This window comes from Mytilus trossulus, chromosome 2 (assembly GCF_036588685.1).
Source record: "Mytilus trossulus isolate FHL-02 chromosome 2, PNRI_Mtr1.1.1.hap1, whole genome shotgun sequence".
Taxonomy (NCBI): domain Eukaryota; kingdom Metazoa; phylum Mollusca; class Bivalvia; order Mytilida; family Mytilidae; genus Mytilus; species Mytilus trossulus.
This window is the reverse complement of record NC_086374.1, coordinates 31,340,256-31,360,190: the sequence shown is the minus strand read 5'-3', so window position 1 is coordinate 31,360,190 and position 19,935 is coordinate 31,340,256. Positions and strand designations below refer to the sequence as shown.

The 19,935-nt window shown below is 29.8% G+C and overlaps 1 protein-coding gene across 4 annotated transcripts in view; it reads right to left on the bottom strand.

The window, feature by feature from the left end:
* Positions 1-19,935, bottom strand: part of LOC134706993 (kinesin-like protein KIF28P) — a 32,308-nt gene continuing 12,373 nt past the window's right edge. For 3 of the 4 annotated variants that reach the window (XM_063566412.1, XM_063566413.1, XM_063566414.1), the window contains exons 9-24: positions 19,616-19,686; positions 18,800-18,860; positions 18,299-18,469; positions 17,500-17,618; positions 16,041-16,210; positions 15,087-15,373; positions 13,711-13,859; positions 13,356-13,490; positions 12,700-12,783; positions 11,225-11,287; positions 10,399-10,548; positions 9,582-9,707; positions 8,993-9,145; positions 8,340-8,420; positions 7,086-7,224; positions 1-5,945 (exon numbers count right to left, since the gene is read on the bottom strand). In XM_063566412.1, coding sequence (XP_063422482.1) covers positions 5,632-5,945; positions 7,086-7,224; positions 8,340-8,420; positions 8,993-9,145; positions 9,582-9,707; positions 10,399-10,548; positions 11,225-11,287; positions 12,700-12,783; positions 13,356-13,490; positions 13,711-13,859; positions 15,087-15,373; positions 16,041-16,210; positions 17,500-17,618; positions 18,299-18,469; positions 18,800-18,860; positions 19,616-19,686 — 2,273 coding nt within the window. In that variant the 3' untranslated portion in view covers positions 1-5,631. Of the gene's footprint in view, positions 5,946-7,075; positions 7,225-8,339; positions 8,421-8,992; positions 9,146-9,581; positions 9,708-10,398; positions 10,549-11,224; positions 11,288-12,699; positions 12,784-13,355; positions 13,491-13,710; positions 13,860-15,086; positions 15,374-16,040; positions 16,211-17,499; positions 17,619-18,298; positions 18,470-18,799; positions 18,861-19,615; positions 19,687-19,935 lie in introns of all 4 variants that reach the window. The other variant, XM_063566415.1, reaches the window with a different exon arrangement.

The following is a 19,935-nucleotide window of genomic DNA, read 5'->3' as shown; positions in this document are numbered from 1 at the left end:
TGAATACTGTAATAATTTAATTGTTGTAATTTTTTTTTACAGTTGACTCTTTTCATTAGAAGTCTTGGTGCATCATTTTAAATGGTTGAACAAAGGTGCAAATAAATAAATACATACATAAATTACATAGCGATCGCTTGAATCTTTGATCAATAAACAGAATTAAATAGAGGGCAAATGTATGATAAATTAAAAAAAAAAAAACCTATGCCCTAGTTTTAAGTTACATGTTGCCAAAAGTTTCAATTTTTTAATACATTTACCATGTTTATAATTTAAATTTTGAACCTTTCTAACCAATCAAAAGTATAACTGCATTCCAAAAAAACAAACCGACTTGAATAGTTCATGTACACATCTCTTTTAATAGAATTTTATTCATCAGTATGATTGCATATAAATACTAGGTTAAACAAAAAAGAAAACAAATATATTAAATATTGCAAAGTTATGGACGGAAAAAATAAACAATAAATTTGATATTTGGATTTGAATCTCCATACATACATGCCTTCTCCACTATCTTACATTGTTAGAATCTAGATAGTCCCACCTATAAACCTGATTGAGAAAAGCAACTAAGACATGGATCAATCTATAATGCTTCAAGCTGTACAATATTCCAATAAATTGAGCATTTGGTCAGGTAAAAATACTCCACATCTTTTGGTGTGTATAGTGTCCTACAAATACACTTTATGGTATGGGAATTTTGTAACAGATCCAGTCTAGAAAGCTACACAGCATTTAAGAACAAATGAGCCTGCTTTGTCTGAAATATTGCACAGTTCAAGCTCACTGATATGGAGATGTTTTTTTTTACATTTGCCTTTTTCTCCCATCTGTTTTGTAGGTGGGACTCTAAAACATATAACTGCAAACGATTCCTGACCATAAATCATAACATAAAAAAAACCAAAAAACTATAAATCATGTTTTAGTTTAAAATTGACAAGAAAGTGAATGCTTGATTGTGACCTTTTTTTATTAGTTTTTTTTAACTAAATGATGTTAAATTCAATGAATAAGCACACAGCCTGGAATGTATCTTAAATGAATATCATATTCAAATCAGTGAATCAAAAATAGAATATACATAAAAGTTTGCAGTGTTACATCTAAATTCATGTAAACGAAAGCATTAACACCATACAAGTAATTTTGTCAAAACAAACAATTGAATATTCAGAAATCCATCAAGGATATACAGAATATTCAAAGTAACATTTCTGGATTAACATATAAATAAACATTTGAATAAACAACAAATATAAAATGATTTGGTTAAAAGTTTTGTCATTTGAAACCTACCACCTAATTGAATCAACAATGAACATTAAATTATGTCATTAACTTCCTTTCAAAGGGAGATAACTTTTCAAACAGTTATTCTTATATTAAACATGGTTGAATACAGTATTCCTACCATGAACAGGCAGAAAATTATAGCTTTTTTTGGGGAGAATCAGATCAATGATACATTTCTCCTGAACTTGTTGGTACAATGTTTTGACAAGACAATGTTTTTTTTGCAAATGAACTGTCCTATTGACTAAATCATTATAGCTTTTGTTCACCTTAGTGTTAGTTCAATGGGAAATTTACTTTCTCATTAAAAAACAAATCTTTCATTAATTGGTCTTCTGTAACATTGTAAAAATAATAACAAAAAGTATAAAATAAATAATTTATAAACAACATTAAAGACATAAGAGGTATTACTGGATGGAATGTGTAAACATAAATCTCAACAACTTATAGATATAATCATTAACATTTCAATAAGAAAAATAATCTACAGATACATTTTTGGCTAGAAGTCTTAACATAGTTTTAAACTTTAGCTAACTATTTTTATAAATGAACTTGCCTGTAAGTAGCAATAAAAGTCTTGACATTACTGGTAACAGTTTTGATTGTTTATTATACAACCCCCAAATATTTTTATTTTTTTTCGGGATTATTTTTTTAATGCCATCCATCTGATGGTTGACATAGATTATCCTATTTTTATGATTAGAAAAGTTTAATTTTTCACAAAAAAACCTGACCATTCAACATGTGGATATACTGTTTTTCTAATCTTGACTTGACTTTATTACTTGGTTTATTGTCCTTTTCTTTGTTTTTATAATCAAGATTATAATAATTTTTAGATACTTATAAAACAAATATTTTGTTGAATGTCATCTCTATTCAACAAAATTTAACACATAGATATAGTTTGGCCACTTATTACTTGTACACTAAAAAGTCTTAAAAACCTCTCCATAGAAAATTTATGCAAACTATGATAGAAATCAAATTTAGTTTTTTTTTAAATACCCTGCTTTTTCTGTATTAAACTAATTTCAAAACTGGAGATTTCTGCACAATAAGCTGTTGGCACAGAGAAATGTCTTGCCAGTGTAACATTAATAATTGTTGATGTCACCAGTAGAAACAGTTAGTTCAGCAGCTAAGCTAAGCTTTTACAACTTTCCTTGCAGACGAGACGTAACACAAGATAAAGAGGCGCATACAAGAAGTATTATAGCCACACACTTGCAATATCATGTAGAATTTGTTTTTTGATTGCTTTTATAACAGAAACTAATATGAAGTAAAAAGTGGCCCAACTGGAGTTTATCAATTAAATAACAATTTTCAATAATTCCAATAACAAATGAACATGACCTTGACAGTTGAGGTTAAATTGTTTCCATAGAAATATCACAATTTTCTTTGGATACTAAATTAACCTTCATTTGTCAAGATGAATATGACAAAAAATGATTATTTTATTTACAATTGTATCACAGTCTTGCTTTGATAAGCCTTCGCTTGTCCATCGACAAGTCACATAAATATTTTGGCAGTGTAAAAATTTGGAACATGTTCCATTAAACACACTAATATGTTAATACACTACAAACCCAAACCCTTACTATATCCACAATGTCAAACACAATCATCAGGGATTAACATGCAAGCAAGACATGTCATGGGACTAAATGTTTTGGAATTTTAAACTAAAAATGTAAGATTTCTAAATAAATAAGAAATTTAGATTTGCAGCAGATGACAAGCATTGCTAATTACTTTACACACAACATTGACAAACAACACATAACTAATTTTAGTATAAGAATTTCAGAATTCTAGACTGATTTCAGATTTAGCAGTTACTTCCTTCTGATAGGCTGTAAACAAAGATGGCAGCACAAAAATGATTGCAAGGGAGACGATCCATTATTTGTGGATAGAACAAGGGTAGTACAATCTATATTGTTAATAAATCTAGCTACCACAGCAAATCAAGCCAGTGTTATAATCAGCAAGTGCTACCTATACCATATACACAAAAATTCTCAGTGAGAAAAAGGGGGGGAGACAAAAGTTAGAAAAGTTAGAATATTTTCATTTCCTTCAAATTTCAAATAAGCGTAAGTGCAAATTAAACCTGAACATTTTAGTAAGAATTCTCGATTAGTACCTAAATTTAGAATGCATCACTCTTTAGACTTGGGTTTAAAATGGGCTGCATGCAAAATAACAGTGAGGGGAAACTTTTTAGGAGAGTGAACAAAATCAAACGAACACAATTCAAATCATTAAACTATAAATGGAAAGATGAGATTATGAATATATTACCACCAGCAATGATGCATCTATATCATTTATGCTCTTTGATAAAACATAAAATAATACAATGCAACAAGCTTTTAGGTGACAAGTAACTGAAACATAAGCACTAATTGTACCAAGAGATGCAAGAGACATTCTCTGCATAAACATATAAAAACAACAAAATAAATCTACAAAAAATATGATTTTGATATTGCACAATTTCATGAATATTTTTTTTAACTAACTTTATAACACAAATAGTATATATTTATGTTATAAAGCTATAAAAGAATCCATGGATCACAACCAGAGTTTATAACTAAGCTAATTTTTTTTCAAATTCTACTGTTCTAAAATTTAATGCACTTGATGCAATATGAAAAGTTAAATAAATCAAAATCTAACAACAACCAATTAAGTTATAACTGTAGCCAGGGATAAGGTTCTACCTTACTTGTTTTGTTTGATCCATGGATTCTTTGATTTTACAACAACATTTACAGACAAAACACAACATTAAAGCTAAGCAAAAGATGTCACTGCTTCTAAGTTTTATATTATTATTTGTATCTTTTTTTGAACTTTTTGGCAATTGACGATAATTATATCCCTTATTTATTATTTCCCTTTATATTACTGCTGAGGTCATAACTGATATCTATTCTTACAGGCAAGTTCATTGTTATATAGTTATTAGGAGGGGAAATCAGACATTGAAATCAAGATTTTTCTTTAAGTAAATTGTTTATCAATAAAGCTATTAAAAAAATATAAGTAACAGATAGAATTATGCAACCATTTGAATCATAACTTTCTTGTAAATCAATATACATAACCATCTTATGAGGTCATAAAACAAGATATATCTAAATACCAAACAATAAATTACTAAATTTTGAAAATTCAACACATTTGATAAAATATTATATATATATATATTTGATATGCTTATGTCAACAATCCCTAAGTTAAAATATTATGACATGTACAAATATTTCAGTTTTTGTTTGATTTAAATGAATTGAAAACATATATTCATATTTTTTTTGTATTCAAGTCCAACTGAAAAGCATCAGAATCTAGCTGATTTGGTTGAATCGTAACTCAGTTATGGTTATCAAGTTACAGTTGTTCCGTTAAATATTTTACTAGCTGTTGTCACTAAAGAATTTTTTCTGGAAATTCTACAAACAGAAAAACTGCATATAATTCCCTGTTGAATGCTGAATAACATCATATACAACAATACAGTGGTGACAGAGCAAACTAACACCAAAGAAATACAAAAAGAAATACTGTCATTAGTCCTGAATGGTAAATAAAAGTGTAGTTTTTTCAGTTTAAAATGATGAATGCTTTCTATAATAATAACTTGTCATTAGAATGGACAATTTAACAATAAAATAAAATAGAGAAATATGCATATAACAAAAGAGAATTTTATTATATACTTTATAGAACAGAATATTTTGATGATATGCAGCCTATTCTATTCAGGTGATGAAATTTAAGTTAAGAATGCAACTTTGAAATATGTTTTTCCACACTGATAAATAATTATGTTTTTATACACAAAATAGCAAACAAAATAAGTTAAAGGTTTTGCATATTAAGCAAATTAAATTTCAAATCAACATTTATTTCCTTCTTGTAACCATCGTAACTTTAGAAAGAATCAAATGGTAACGGCAAAAAAGCATAATCAACACAAAAATAACATTGAAATAAAAATATATGTGTATTTATTATCCTTATGACATAAATTTGAAAGAACAAACCTACTTTTCCCCTTTTGAGTGATCAAACGTAAATGAATAAGGCTTTTCAGTACCTGATGTCGTTATTTATTTTGCCTTTGGGTAGAATTTTAACCAAACCTAATGGTTAAAATCTTAATCAAGGACAAATATGCAGCTCTGTGTAGCATACAATATTGTAATAAATAATAGCTTAACAAAATACACACATATCTTTATCGCATGGATTTGAGCAAAAAGTGTCATTCAAACAACAGTGATAAGTCTAGAGTAAAACACATGTTGATGCTGTGTTCTTGGGAGCAATTTTCTGCTTTTTATTTTCTTGTCTGGATGTATCATGAGCAGATTTCTTTCTCTCCCATTTTTCTTCTTTTTTCTTGTGATCTTCTTTTGGAGAGGAATTTTCTTTTGGAGAGGATGATTTTGCTTTATCATTTGATTTGTCCTTCTTACGTTTCTTCTTCTTCTTCTTTTTCTTTTTTTCCCCATCTTCATTTTTTTTGTGTGAATCACTTGATGAATGACTAGACCCACTATCACTGCTAGATGAACTGCTGCTACCCTCTGAATCTGAATCTAAAGTAGAAATGTATCAAAAAAAATGTCAGTTAACTACAGGGGAGATAATCTGATGTATCCAAAGAAAGTCAGACAAATACAGGGGAGATAATCTGATATTACATAGTCCCCTTTCAAAACTGTACGCCACGAAATAGCATAAATGTGGTGCTTAAAAGTGGTATTAAAATACTAAAAAAAAAAAACACCAAAAAAAAATCTAAGTGCCTGTATTTACTTTTAATTTCTGACAATTCAAAAATCATGGCTCTTTTAATATGTACAAGACAAAATAACCGATAGGACCATTTACACATCTAAGTTTAAACATGAATGTCAAAACTTGGGAGTGTAGAAAAACTTGCTTCGTCTAAAAATTAGAAAATTTGCTCTATTCTGTAGGTCTAAACAGAGCATAAATGCTAAAAGTATCTTATAGATGCTCTGTTAAATGATGCAACATATTTCCAGATGTAGTTTGATTTAAAAATTACAAACGAAATAATTTCTAGATAGAATTTTCCCTAGATTCTTTTTTTTCTTTCTTATAATTTTGGTAAATTCACATTTATTTGTTTAGGTCAAATAAATGTGTACAAAACTTGTCAAAAGGAGTGAAACTTCAAAATCAGTTGGTTTATTCCATGTTTTATCTATATCTGTGTTAATAAAAAAATACTTCTGATTGTTTTGACTGATATTAAAAACTAGTTACAGAAACAGAATGTACAAAAGTCTTACAAAGTTAAGTTCACTAACTGATTTCTTTTTTCTTCATTATAAAAAAAGAAGATGTGGTATGATTGCCAATGAGACAACTCTCCACAAGATACCAAAATGACACAGAAATTAACAACTGTAGGTCCCTGGACGACCTTCAACAATGAGCAAAGCCCATACTGTATAGTAAGCTATAAAAGGCCCTGAAATGACGATGTACAACAATTCAAACAAGAAAACTAACGGCCTAATTTATGTATAAAAAATGCATGAAAAACAAATATGTAACATATAAACAAACCATAACCACTGAATTACAGGCTCCTCACTTGGGACAGGCACATACATAGAGAGTGTGGTGGAGTTAAACATGTTAGCGGGATCCCAACCCAACCCCTAACCTGACAATTTTTGTTGAAAACACGTACCAATATTTACCTTTCTCCCCCGGAATCATAGCTATACATTTATCCGCTGTATCAGCTGTTGTTGCATCATATACTCCTTTTATGATATTTGTAGAAATCTTCTTCTTCTTGTGCTCTGCTGCTACATCAAGCATCTTTCTCAACCAAACCTATAAAATATCACATTAGTTAATTTCTTATATATTTTCTGAGACTTACAGCAATAAAATATGTAATAAGGCCAACAGAAAATAATTAGATTTGTGAAGTGATAGGAAAAATTGTTCCTCGTCAAAGGTAAAAATCTATAATCTAGAATAATTGATAATTGCTGACAACCCTATGTTCCAATATAGACAATACTTTATTAATAAACCTCAGACACATAGGTGTACAAGAGGACATCATATATACACGTATACACATGTCTGTACTCAATACATTCACACTAAACATAATAATGCTACATACATGAGAAAATATAGCAAATGTCAATTTACAAACTACCATAACTTTCAACTAAAAACCAACATAAATCACAAGTATCGTGTAAGAATTTTAAAAAATATTGCTAAGTTTTTGTAAAGTTCTACATGACAAAATGTTAAAAGCTGTTTCAATTTGTACTCCGTTGGATTTGCAGTATAATATTGTGGAATATATTTATTTCTAAGCAGTTTTATTTCCTGTTTTTGACATTTAAAAAGATAATGAAATTCATCCCCTATTCCATTTCCACAAAGATGACAAATTCGTGCATTTTTTGGAATTCCGGACCATCTTCCTGTTTATACAGGAATTTTTAAATTTGAACATCTGAGTTTTGCCATATAAATCCTGTCACACAGCTTCAACTTTATCAAATAGGTTTCCAAACGAAATTCCTCTTTATAAAATGAATAAAATGCACCTCTTGAAGAGTTATTCATTTGTGAAAACCAATGTTGGATGAATTTATCATTCAGTTTTTGTGAAATAATGTTCTTTAATCCCAGTTTATCCAATGGAAGTTGATTTTGCCAAATAAAACTAATTCCATTTTCATCAAATATGGATTTAACGTACGTAATCCATTTAAATTTTGTGGGGTTTTGAAAATGTAATTTGAGCATTAATTTATACATAATGGAAGATAACTTGTTATTTTCCGATACCAAGTTATTCCAAAACAACACCATTTTACGTTTAATAATGGTTTTCAAAGGGAATCTTCCGAGTTCCCCTCGGTGTCCAAATCTGCTAGTGTCACAAAAAAGATTATTCTTGTAAGAAAATATAAAATCACCAGTTTCTTCTCCATCTTTTCTTGTCTCTTTCTTAACATGGCTGTTTCCATCATGTATTTCATCTTGTCTGCATCATATTTCTGAAAAGTCGCACAGATAGCATAGTATCAAAAGCCAGTAACCATTATTAAACAAGAAGTTCATTTTTACAGGAAGAAATATTATTCTTTAACAAAAATATGATATCAATGTTCTAACTTTTTGTTTAAATATCAATTACACTTTATGGCAAAATGTATATCCTGAATTTACATGTAAGTTCATAAGTTTTTCTGGATTTAAAAAAAAAAAAAATTAAACTTTTGGTTTTCCTATTTGAATGGTTTATACTAGTAATTTTTGGGGCCCATTATAGCTTGTTGTTCTGTGTCAGCCAAGGCACCGTGTTTAAGACGGCACTTTGACCATTAATGGTTTACTTTAACAAATTGCGACTTGGATGGAGAGTTGTCTCATTGGCACTCATACCTCATCTTCTTATATCTTCATCGAAATTTGACTTTGAAAAAGATTCATATTTCTTTGTTTTGTTAACATGTTTCATCAAAGGGTTAACAGGAGAGATATTTAAAATACTTGAGCTATTAAATCTTAACCTGATATAATTCATGTAATATTATCTAACGGAAGACAGAAGAAATGATAAACAAACCTTCACATTGGTGTTAGCATTGTGTGTAGCAGCCTTCTGTAGACCAGCATTAATCATGGAATCCTTAGTGTTGACTTTCTTCTTTTCTTTTGGTGGTTTAAACTTGCCCCAAATTTGGACCATGATAGCTCCCTCGCTAACATACTTAATGAACTAAAATACACAAGCAAATAGTGATAATTTATATATAAACTGGATTTCAAATTGTCAATATCTTCTGTTTAATCCACTTTTTAAATAAATGACATATTAAATTTAAACAATACGGCAAATAAGAATCTCAAATACAACATGGATTTGATGAAACATTATTGTTGCCAATGTTGGTCTGCTCCGAAACTTTGTCTTTTATGTATACGTACGGAAATAATTATAGAAAAACTGGACTTCCATATTTTGTCAGTGAAAAAAAGGACGGACATGAAAAGAAAAGATTTACCGTATCTGATATCACAAGAATAAAATAATTTCGTAATCATTTGACTACAATTTTATATAAATTTACTTTTTCTGAAAAAGACTTAAGTTCCATTGTTTTATCATCTTTTAATTTTTTTTATGTACAATGAATCACATAACCAATATTTACCTCTTGAGTACACTTTGGTACTGCATGAAGCTGTGTGAAATTCCAATCTGGATTAATGGTGTTAGGAATTTTCTTTGTTTCAATAAGTTTCTTGTCCAAATAAAATGTATATTTAGCATAGATATCCTGAAAATATATGATTGAATAATATTTAAAAATAAATAAAAATAAAAGTATCAAAATATTTCATCTGACCAGACTATTTTTGTACTTTATGATTAATACTGTTTTCAATATAATGGAATTTTATGTGATTGTCATACAAGTGACATGTTTAGCTAGCTATAAAATCAGGTTTAATCCAGAAAATGCCTGTTCCAAGTCAGAAACATGACAGCGGTTATCCTTTCTTTTGATAGGTCTGAGCTTTTGATTTTGCCATTTGATTAGAGATTTTTTCTTTTGAATTTCTCTTGCCTTTCAGTATTTTTGTGATTTTACTCCTTTTTAAAGTGTGACAATAGCTACCTGTATATAAAATTGAGAAAGGAAATGGGGAATGTGTCAAAGCGACAACAACCCGACCATGTATTCACAGACATAATTATAATATATATCAGTACAGATGTACAAATAAGTCCTAAGAAATCAAAATGTTTTAGCTACTAGACTAAAAAGTCTTAAAAGAAAATTCTTATAAAATGGCATTATAATAGAAGTTTCCATATCCAAGTCAAACATATCTATGCAAGTGTGTATTGTGACTAGATGTTTTATTCTTGTGTAAAATATTTAATTTTGAGTCTATCAATGAATCATTAGGGAGAGGAAAAATGTCTGACAATCTTTTCATGTATATTAAATTCTATTAACTTACTGTAAATTTATTTGGGAGTCCTTTACATCCGAGAAGTTTGACATTAAAGTTGAGTTCTTTGCCTACTAATTCATCAGGGCTCTCTATAAAGACATCATCATCTTCTGTTATCTCCTTCTTCCCTGTCTTGTCACATGGTACAACTTCAAGCTACAAATAGTATATTAAACCTAATGACTTTACAAATTACAATAAACTGCAATTACAGAGTTAAAAATTTACCATGAATCTAAATTTTCAACAAAAGAAAAATTTGTTACCACCACAATTAAATATCCATAAAATCTAATTAAAAAAATTATAAAAACAGGTGAATCTAAGAGTTATTGCTCACTAATGAAACCTGATGGCAGCTAATAGCATAAGGTAAACAGGAAGTTGTTGAGTGCTGAGTGACACATCACACAATATAGCTGCCTTATAAATCCCTGAAACCAAAATCAGAACCTTGTAATGTAGTTCCTGAGAAAGATGTGATAAAATTTATTCATTGGACGACAAACTGACTGACGGATGGACAGACTGAGGTAAAGCAATAGACCCCCAACGTTTTAGTTCAGTGATAAGACAATGCAAAGTGAAAATTAAATTAAGAATAGACTTCACAAGAGGATAATTTTCCTAGTGGAAGGTAACTAAATAAGAATTATTAACATTCTACACCATTTTTTTAAACGAGATTTACAAAATACTTAAATATGTCAAACAGGGAAATAAAACATACATCTTTAAACAAAAGAGATAAGTATATGGTGTAAGTTTAAGTCTTGTTGATAGGCAACAACAGGATACCACTTGTTATCTAAGCATTACTTTCAAAACTTACATTAAGTAGACCCACTTCATTTCCTTTAAAATCTGTCACTTCTAATTGCTCTTTAGTATCAATCTGAAAAAAAACCTCAATTATACTAAACAATATCAATTTACAAGCCTAAAATGACACCCAATTCTTTTCTGATATATATCAATTTACAACCATAAAATGACACCCAATTCTTTTCTGAATTATATCAATTTACAACCATAAAATGACACCCAATTATTTCTGATATATATCAATTTACAACCATAAAATTTGTAAGGGTTCCGCGGAACCCAGTGTCTCGCCTACTATTGCTGTAAATCACAGGCTCAACAAAAATGAGGAAAACAATCAATAAAAATATTCCTCTTGATACTATCTTTTGATTGTAAGAAGCTTCTGTCCAAGTTTGGTAAAAATCTAGGATAGTTCATGAATCTAACAAATGTTTTGAAAACTTTAACTGCAGACTGTATGCAATGTTAACTGGAAGAAAATCTAAGTCCAAATTTACTTCTGGATACTATCTTATGATCATAAATAAGCTACTGTTCAAGTTTGGTACAAACCAGGATAGTTTAAGAAAGTAAACTTTAACCACAGAGTTAATGTAATGTTTCCCCACAGAAAAACTAAGTCCATTTAAAAGTAAATATAGAAAAAATGGATTTATTTTTTCACAAAATTTACTTCTGGATACTATCTTATGATCATAAGCAAGCTTCTGTCCAAGTTTTGTACAAACCAAGGATAGTTTAAGAAAGTTATTAAAATTCTAAAAACTTTCACCACAGAGTGAATGTAATGTTTCCCCGCAGAAAAAACTAAGTCCATTTATAAGTAAAATACGGAAAAAATGGAATTTTATTTTTACAAAATTTACTTCTGGATACTATCTTATGATCATAAACAAGCTTCTGTCCAAGTTTGGTACAAATCAAGGATAGTTTAAGAAAGTTATTAAAATTCTTAAAACTTTAACCAAAGAGTGAATGTAATGTTTCCCCGCAGAAAAAACTAAGTCCATTTATAAGTAAAATACGGAAAAAATGGAATTTTATTTTTTCAAAATTTACTTCTGGATACTATCTTATGATCATAAACAAGCTTCTGTCCAAGTTTGGTAGAAATCCAGTACAGTTTAAGAAAGTTATTAAAATTTCAAAAACTTTAACCACAGAGTGAATATTTGTGGACGCCCCCGCCGACGGAAAGTAGGATCGCTTAGTCTTGCTTTTTCGACTAAAGTCGAAGGCTCGACAAAAATGAAACCCAATTCTTTTCTGATATATATCAATTTACAACCATAAAATGACACCCAATTCTCTCTGATATATATCAATTTACAACCATAAAACGACACCCAATTCTTTTCTGATATATTTTAGTATCACTTGCCAATTCTAAATAAGAACTTTACTAAAATATCAATTTACCTCTTAATATAATATAAACAAATCAATCACTAACAATACGATTTCCTATGTAAATCTTACCATATATGATATAGATTGCAGCCAAACTTTAACACTTCCAATGTGAAATTCTGCATTAGGATCATCAAGGAATGGATCTTTCTCCTGAAGAAAAAAATAGTCAATCAAATCATAATGTTATCATATCATTTCACAGCATAGTCTTTTTTTTAAATTAAAAACCACATCAATGGAAGACTTCGTGACCCCTAACTGGAAAACATCTATACCATTATTTTATTAACAACAATGAAAAATACTGTAGCAAATAAACTCATCATAGATACCAGGACGAAATTTTGTAAATACGCCAGACGCGCAACTTGTTTTCACAGCTATTGTTTTTCACAGTGATCTGTATGTAGCGAACTTCATGGTGATTTATTCTCATAATTTTAGTAATATATTTATGTAATAGAAGATCATATTTACATTATTCTTCGGTCTGCAAAAGTGGTGTAAATAAAGTAGTCACAGTTAGCAGTTCATATATTGAATTATTTCAATGCTTGTTCATTCCAAATCTTTCATCAAACATTTAAATAATAATGTAGATACATGGGAAACTATCCTTGTATAAAACAAGGTTCTGTGTCCATCCACCACCATGCCCAATCGAAACCAAAATGACATACTGTATGTTGAGTTATGAGAACCTGAAGAAATTAATAACTTACTGCTGGAAGTTCCCATGGATCACCTTCCTGGAATTCATTGTACATTTCCTGCATCACAAACTTCCTATTAAAGAACTTCTGTCTTGGCCACACCCATTCATGATTAGTTTCTAAGTCCTTCATTCTTACCATTACCTATAAACAAGAAAATATGTTATAGTAAACTATCATTCAACATTTAAAAAAAGTTTTGTCTGCTGTCATAATTTTTTCATTTGATACTAAAATTAACATTTCTGATCACAAATCTTACAGTTTTAGGACTTTTCAACCAATCGTATATTCAAAGATATTTTTTTTTTTTTACTTAGACAGATTTATCAGATTACATTTATTCCTGATCTATGATTCTTACCTCTGTTCGTCCAGACAGTTCACCTCTGGCCTCAGGGGAGACAATCATGATTTCAAACCTTCGTTTCTTGTCTAGTTCTTCACTAATGGCATTAGCTTCCTCTACAGCAGGCAACATTTCTAACAAATCCTCTTGTAATAATACATCCTCTGTAAGGAAAACAAGAGGGTATCTTATATTATTGTATAGCAATTTATACAGCACTCGTTCTATTTGAGCAGTCAAAATGCGTTGACCGTATATTTCTATGTCATATACAGTCACTGACCTGATATCACTTTTCCTCATGAATATTTAGATAGAAATTGTCGAAATTATATTTAATTATTCATACGACCTCTTCAACCTGTTCTTGTTTCCAATGTAAACAACGATGCGTTTAACGACTCAAACTTGTTTCTTGTACAATTTTTGGGAAAACATATTCCACTTATTAATATTTTTGTTTGCAACCTATATATCATTATTTTTCATGTTTATTGTTGATATTTTAGTCTGTAAACAAAGAAATTTGTTCACCATTGATTACGGTTTTCAACAGGTAAATGATTTACATTTCATCGTGTTGTATATTTCTCCGCCTGTGTGATATGAGGCCTTTTTAAAGGAGGATTTCCTCCAATATTTAAATCAAATAAATAACAATAACACACTAAACAACAATTGAAAATGTTTTTTTAGATTGCAGTATAAAGACAATAATAGTGCATTGACTTGACATATCAACGATATAAGGATTCGGCCCGAAACGGGGAAAGTGCTCAGCACAGCCTCGCATTTCCCCGTTTCTAAGCCTCATCCTTATATCGTTGATATGTCAAGTCAATGCACTATTATTGTCTATATAATATTCCCCACAGAAAGTAACCAAAAGTTAGCGTGCAATAAATTCAAATATTGAACTAGTGCAATAAATCTTCAAAATTCATGACGTCATCAACGACAAAATCTTAGTTTAAACAATTTTTTACTTTCAAATATTATATTGCTATACAAGAAAAGGGTTAATGCATGAATATTGGGGAATATTGTCCCTCGTAGACGTAGAACATATATTGCACTTGCAAGCTCGTGCAATATAAAGTTCTACTCGGGACAATATTCCCCAATATTCATGCAATAACCCTATATTATGTATCAGTAATAATATTAGGATGAAGGAGAATTTTTACAGGAAATAACCCCAAGTTTTTCTTGATAAAATCAACTTTTACACATTTCTTTGAAAAACATATTTGATAGATGAACTTTTATACATTTCTATGTAAAGCATTTTGTTTTAAGCATAGTTATTTTAAATCTCACAAAAGACCTAAGTATGTAGGTTTACATGATTTATAGCTGCCTAAAAAACTATCTTTTAACTGTACACTTACCTCTAGATTTGTTTTGTCCTTCCACATCAAATCCAGATTTTTTGGCAAGTTCTTCTTGAGCCATCTCAAATGTTATTTCTTTATATTGTTCTTTAGAACTGTCCCTTTCTTTAGGATTAACATACACAAAATACTTAGTAGTACCAAAAATAATTCTATCATTATGTGAAAGTTGTGTTTTTGTTCCTATTGCCTTTCCATTGACAAGCAGACGAACATTTGCCTCCATTGGTTCAACACTGAATTTTCCTTCCGTCTCAGTGAATACTGCATGTTTCATAGATATACTGGAAAATGTAGAATAAAACATGGATGTAAGGGTCTCAAAACAGTCACAATTGTCTAATTCTAAAATTCAACAAAAGATCCAAATGAGGCCAAGATCAAATGAACAACACCAGAAATTTAAGTACAACAAATGGAAGTTTTTAACGACCTTGACTGGCTATACAGCCCTTGTACGGTCTTTTTAGCACAACCAATCGATACACCTTATATTGGTGACCTATTGTTTATAGCATTTGAGAAAAGGACCTAACCATGAAAACTTGATGTTGATAACTGATCAATGAAATGAGGTCATGGTCAGGTAAATCCTATTTCAAATACATACTTTGCAATATTTCTATATATCAAATATAGTTGTTCTGAGAAGTTTAAAAAAAATCATGTAAAATTATTAATTCACTGAAGCATGAAAATGAGGACAGGAAAAAACAAACATGTGCAAAAGGAAACCTCAGAATACAAATCTGAATAAAGATATGAAGTATCCAGGTCTTTAGCTTACAAATAATAAAGTACATGTGTATTATACAAATAGTTTACATTAATGCCCCTATTTAATTTGCATCCCTATGTCTTATATTATGCAACTTTCAGTGTTGGTCAGACAAATACCAATCCCTATTTTAGAATGATTTCATAGTTCTATAATAAATACTAGTACCATACCTTGGTCCATGTATAGTAACATCAATTCCTTCTGTAGCAGCACCAAATGATTTAGATGGAGCATCCAGAAAGTGAAACATGTGCCCTGTTAACTGAGGGTCCATGTTTAAGTTGTAGATATGTGGGATTGTCTTCTGTTTCTCTTTGATATCAGCTAAATCGGTACCTCCCTGTAAAAAAATAATAATAAAAAAATCAATAATTTCATATACATTTGACAGTGATACTGGTAAATTTAGAAAATAAGAAAACCCAGCTTGTGCTCATCGAACACAGAAGCCCCCTTTATTTTAGTCTTATTAAGCCAACCTTATTATTTAGGCAGGAGTAGATCAGATCTATAGCTTAGTGTACTAGTTTAGAATTTAGTCAATAATTTCATGCCTATCAAACAGTCAATATTGAATAACAATCGAACAGTCAATAATTCCATGCTCATCAAGCAGTTAATACTGAATCAAACAGTCAAAACATAATGCTTATCAAACAGTCAATACTCAATGATTATCAAGCAGTCAATACTGAATCAAACAGTCAATAATCAATACTGAATCAAACAGTCAATACTCAATGCTTATTAAACAGTCAATACTAAATGCTTATTAAACAGTCAATACTCAATGCTTATTAAACAGTCAATACTGAATCAAACAGTCAATACTCAATGATCATCAAGCCGTCAACACTGAATCAAACAGTCAATAATCAATACTGAATCAAACAGTCAATACTCAATGATTATCAAGCAGTCAATACTGAATCAAACAGTCAATAATCAATACTGAATCAAACAGTCAATACTCAATGCTTATTAAACAGTCAATACTGAATCAAACAGTCAATACTCAATGATCATCAAGCCGTCAACACTGAATCAAACAGTCAATAATCAATACTGAATCAAACAGTCAATACTCAATGCTTATTAAACAGTCAATACTGAATCAAACAGTCAATACTCAATGATCATCAAGCCGTCAACACTGAATCAAACAGTCAATAATCAATACTGAATCAAACAGTCAATACTCAATGATCATCAAGCCGTCAACACTGAATCAAACAGTCAATAGTCAATGATTATCTAGCAGTCAATACTGAAACAAACAGTCAATACTGAATCAAACAGTCAATGATCACCAAGCTGTCAATACTGAATCAAACAGTCAATGCTCTAAGCTTATATCTAGCAGTCAATACTAATTCAAACAGTCAATACTCAATACTTATCAGAAAAGCTGAAAACTAATATTTTAGAGTCTCTGAATTTTACCCACCAAGGTCAATCTTACAACTTTCAGTACTGATGATTCCTTATAACTTGTACTAATAAGTACTAATTTTTGTTATCATCATGGGTATTGGTAAACCACAAACTCAATTGCTTGACAAAACATATAATTTCTTTAGGTTTGTAATTGTTATTTGTAAAAAAAAAAAAAACTTAGATGAAACTTACTGCTCCTTGTTCCTTCAATCTTTCTTCAAATGTTTTCTTCATTTCTTCCATCTCCTTTTGATTTTTGTCTAAGATACTCTTATATTCCTCATCTAACTCCTGTTTGATCTTTTCCCTCTCTATACAAGTAACAATATATATAGTGTAGAACAAAGTTATATATCAAATGGAAAAAATATCACATTCAAAAAGTTTTTGAATGTTATATTTTCTATATATTAGACAAAAACATACCCGCTACTTAAAGAGAATTAGATACTGATCAAATTGACAATAGACTTACATTGACAATAATTTGCTTGAACCCAATCTAGCTGAAGTTCTGGGCATATATTTTTAAAATAACTACAAAAATCTGATTTGAATCCTTATAATTCAATGAAAGTTTGAAACTGATCACTTTCATACTGTAGGATTTGTCATTACAAGCTAATACTTTTCATAGCTGTGTAAAAATTGTTATCAAAAAGGTGTAAACTATTGGTTTAAAATGAGGCATTGTTTACACACTAATACTTACTGGTATCAACTTCATTTTTAAATATAACAGGCATATATGACATTCCCCTCCCCCTCATTTTTAAAGCATTTTAAGGGGAAAAAAACTTTTTTTGTCCTTCATATTTTTCAGGAGTTCAATAAGCTTAAATGCTTTTGAGTGTTTTCATATCAATATTTTTTTCTTTTCCTACAATCTAATCAATTGCACTTTTGCTGATAAATTGAAAACCATGTCTACATCATTTGACAGGGCACCCCTGTATAGTTAGTTTTACTGAACAAATATATTTTTTTTTACCTTCTTCGCTCATGTCATCATCTTCTTCACCTTCTCCTGTGATTATGGTCAGATTTCCAGATTCTATTGCTTTCTTCAATCTTTCGTTCTCTTCTTGAAGTTCACGAATCAGTTGTGCTGTTGGATCCTCATTGACGGAGGATTTGGTTTTAATTTGCTTTGCTCTGTCAGCTATCAAGAAAAGTTTATAAACTATGTAATAAAGATCTTCACTGTATATACATATGCATTTGAATACTTTTATTTTGGTTAATCAATGCACAGACTGCTCCTATAATTAAACATACCTGGTACCAGGTTACAGGAAGTTGAGCTTCAAAATATGACACCAACCTATCAATCTTGTTGTCATACATGTTTAAATGGAACTTTTGTATAGAACATAAAAACAACACTTTCATTTAAAACTTGGTTAACAAGAATGCATTATGTGTTAAAAATAAGAGTAAATTAAAATCTTATGGGCTGAAATTTTCTCTCTTTAAAGTTATCAAAACATACCATAACGTAAGGTTGACAGTGTTTCATCATAGTTGATATCTGCTGGACTAAGGGCAGCAATCTAATAAAACACCAATGAAGCATATTCAAAATTGAGCAAAATACTTTATGATGATAAATAAATACATTTCATAACATTGAGTTGAGACAAACTTTAGAGAATGGAAACAAAAAATTGAGCAATTTTTACATTCTTAAATGGGCATAACTCTAGAACGGTAAAAGTGAAGCCACCTAAATTCTAACACCATCTGTGTTTTGTGGTAATGAACATATAAGTTTAAAAACATTTTGTTGATGCAAAATTAAGTTAGAGAATGGAAACAAAAAATTCAACAAATATTCCATTTATAAAGGGGCATTACTCTTGATCTGTGAAAGTGCCACCACCAAAATTCATACTCGATGTTTGTTTTTTAGAAATGTGCATTGTGTATGATTTTTCTAGCATTTGGTTGAAGCAAACTAAATTAAGGGAAATTTTTACAATTATAAAGGGGCATAACTCTAGAACAATAAAAGTGACACCACCAAAAATTCACTATTGATCTGTGTTTTGTGGTAATGAGCATTGTGTATAAGTTTCATATCATTTGGTTGCGGCAAACTAAAGTTCCAGAACGAAAACCAATTTTGGGACGTACATATAGACAAGGGTAAAAGTTCATGCCCCCTCCATTGCAGAGGGGGCATGACCATTAAAATATAAGTTTTAAGTTCATAAAAAAAAGATTAAATAAGTTTTAAATTCATAAAAAAGATAAGTTTTAAATTGATAGGTTTTAATATAGACAATTGAGAGTTATCTCCTCTTACCATAATAGTTTTGCTGTTTCCTCCTAAGGCATTCTTCAGTAGTTTGGTCAGGACGGAATCTCTGTAAGGCACTGCAACAATGAAAAATATAAATAAATTTTTGATAATGTTTTTATTATGAATATTGGTTGATGCAAAATTAAAAATTGTATTTGGTCAGAAGAATAAAAATCATTAAAAAAAAGTTGCCATCAAAGTCCAAAGGTTTCAACATTTCAGTTTTATAGTGTATGATATCAGAAACAAATACTGTGTACTTATTAAGTTTAAGATGTGTATAGGTAGTAAAATGTATGTTTGAGAATAATTCTTCAAACATT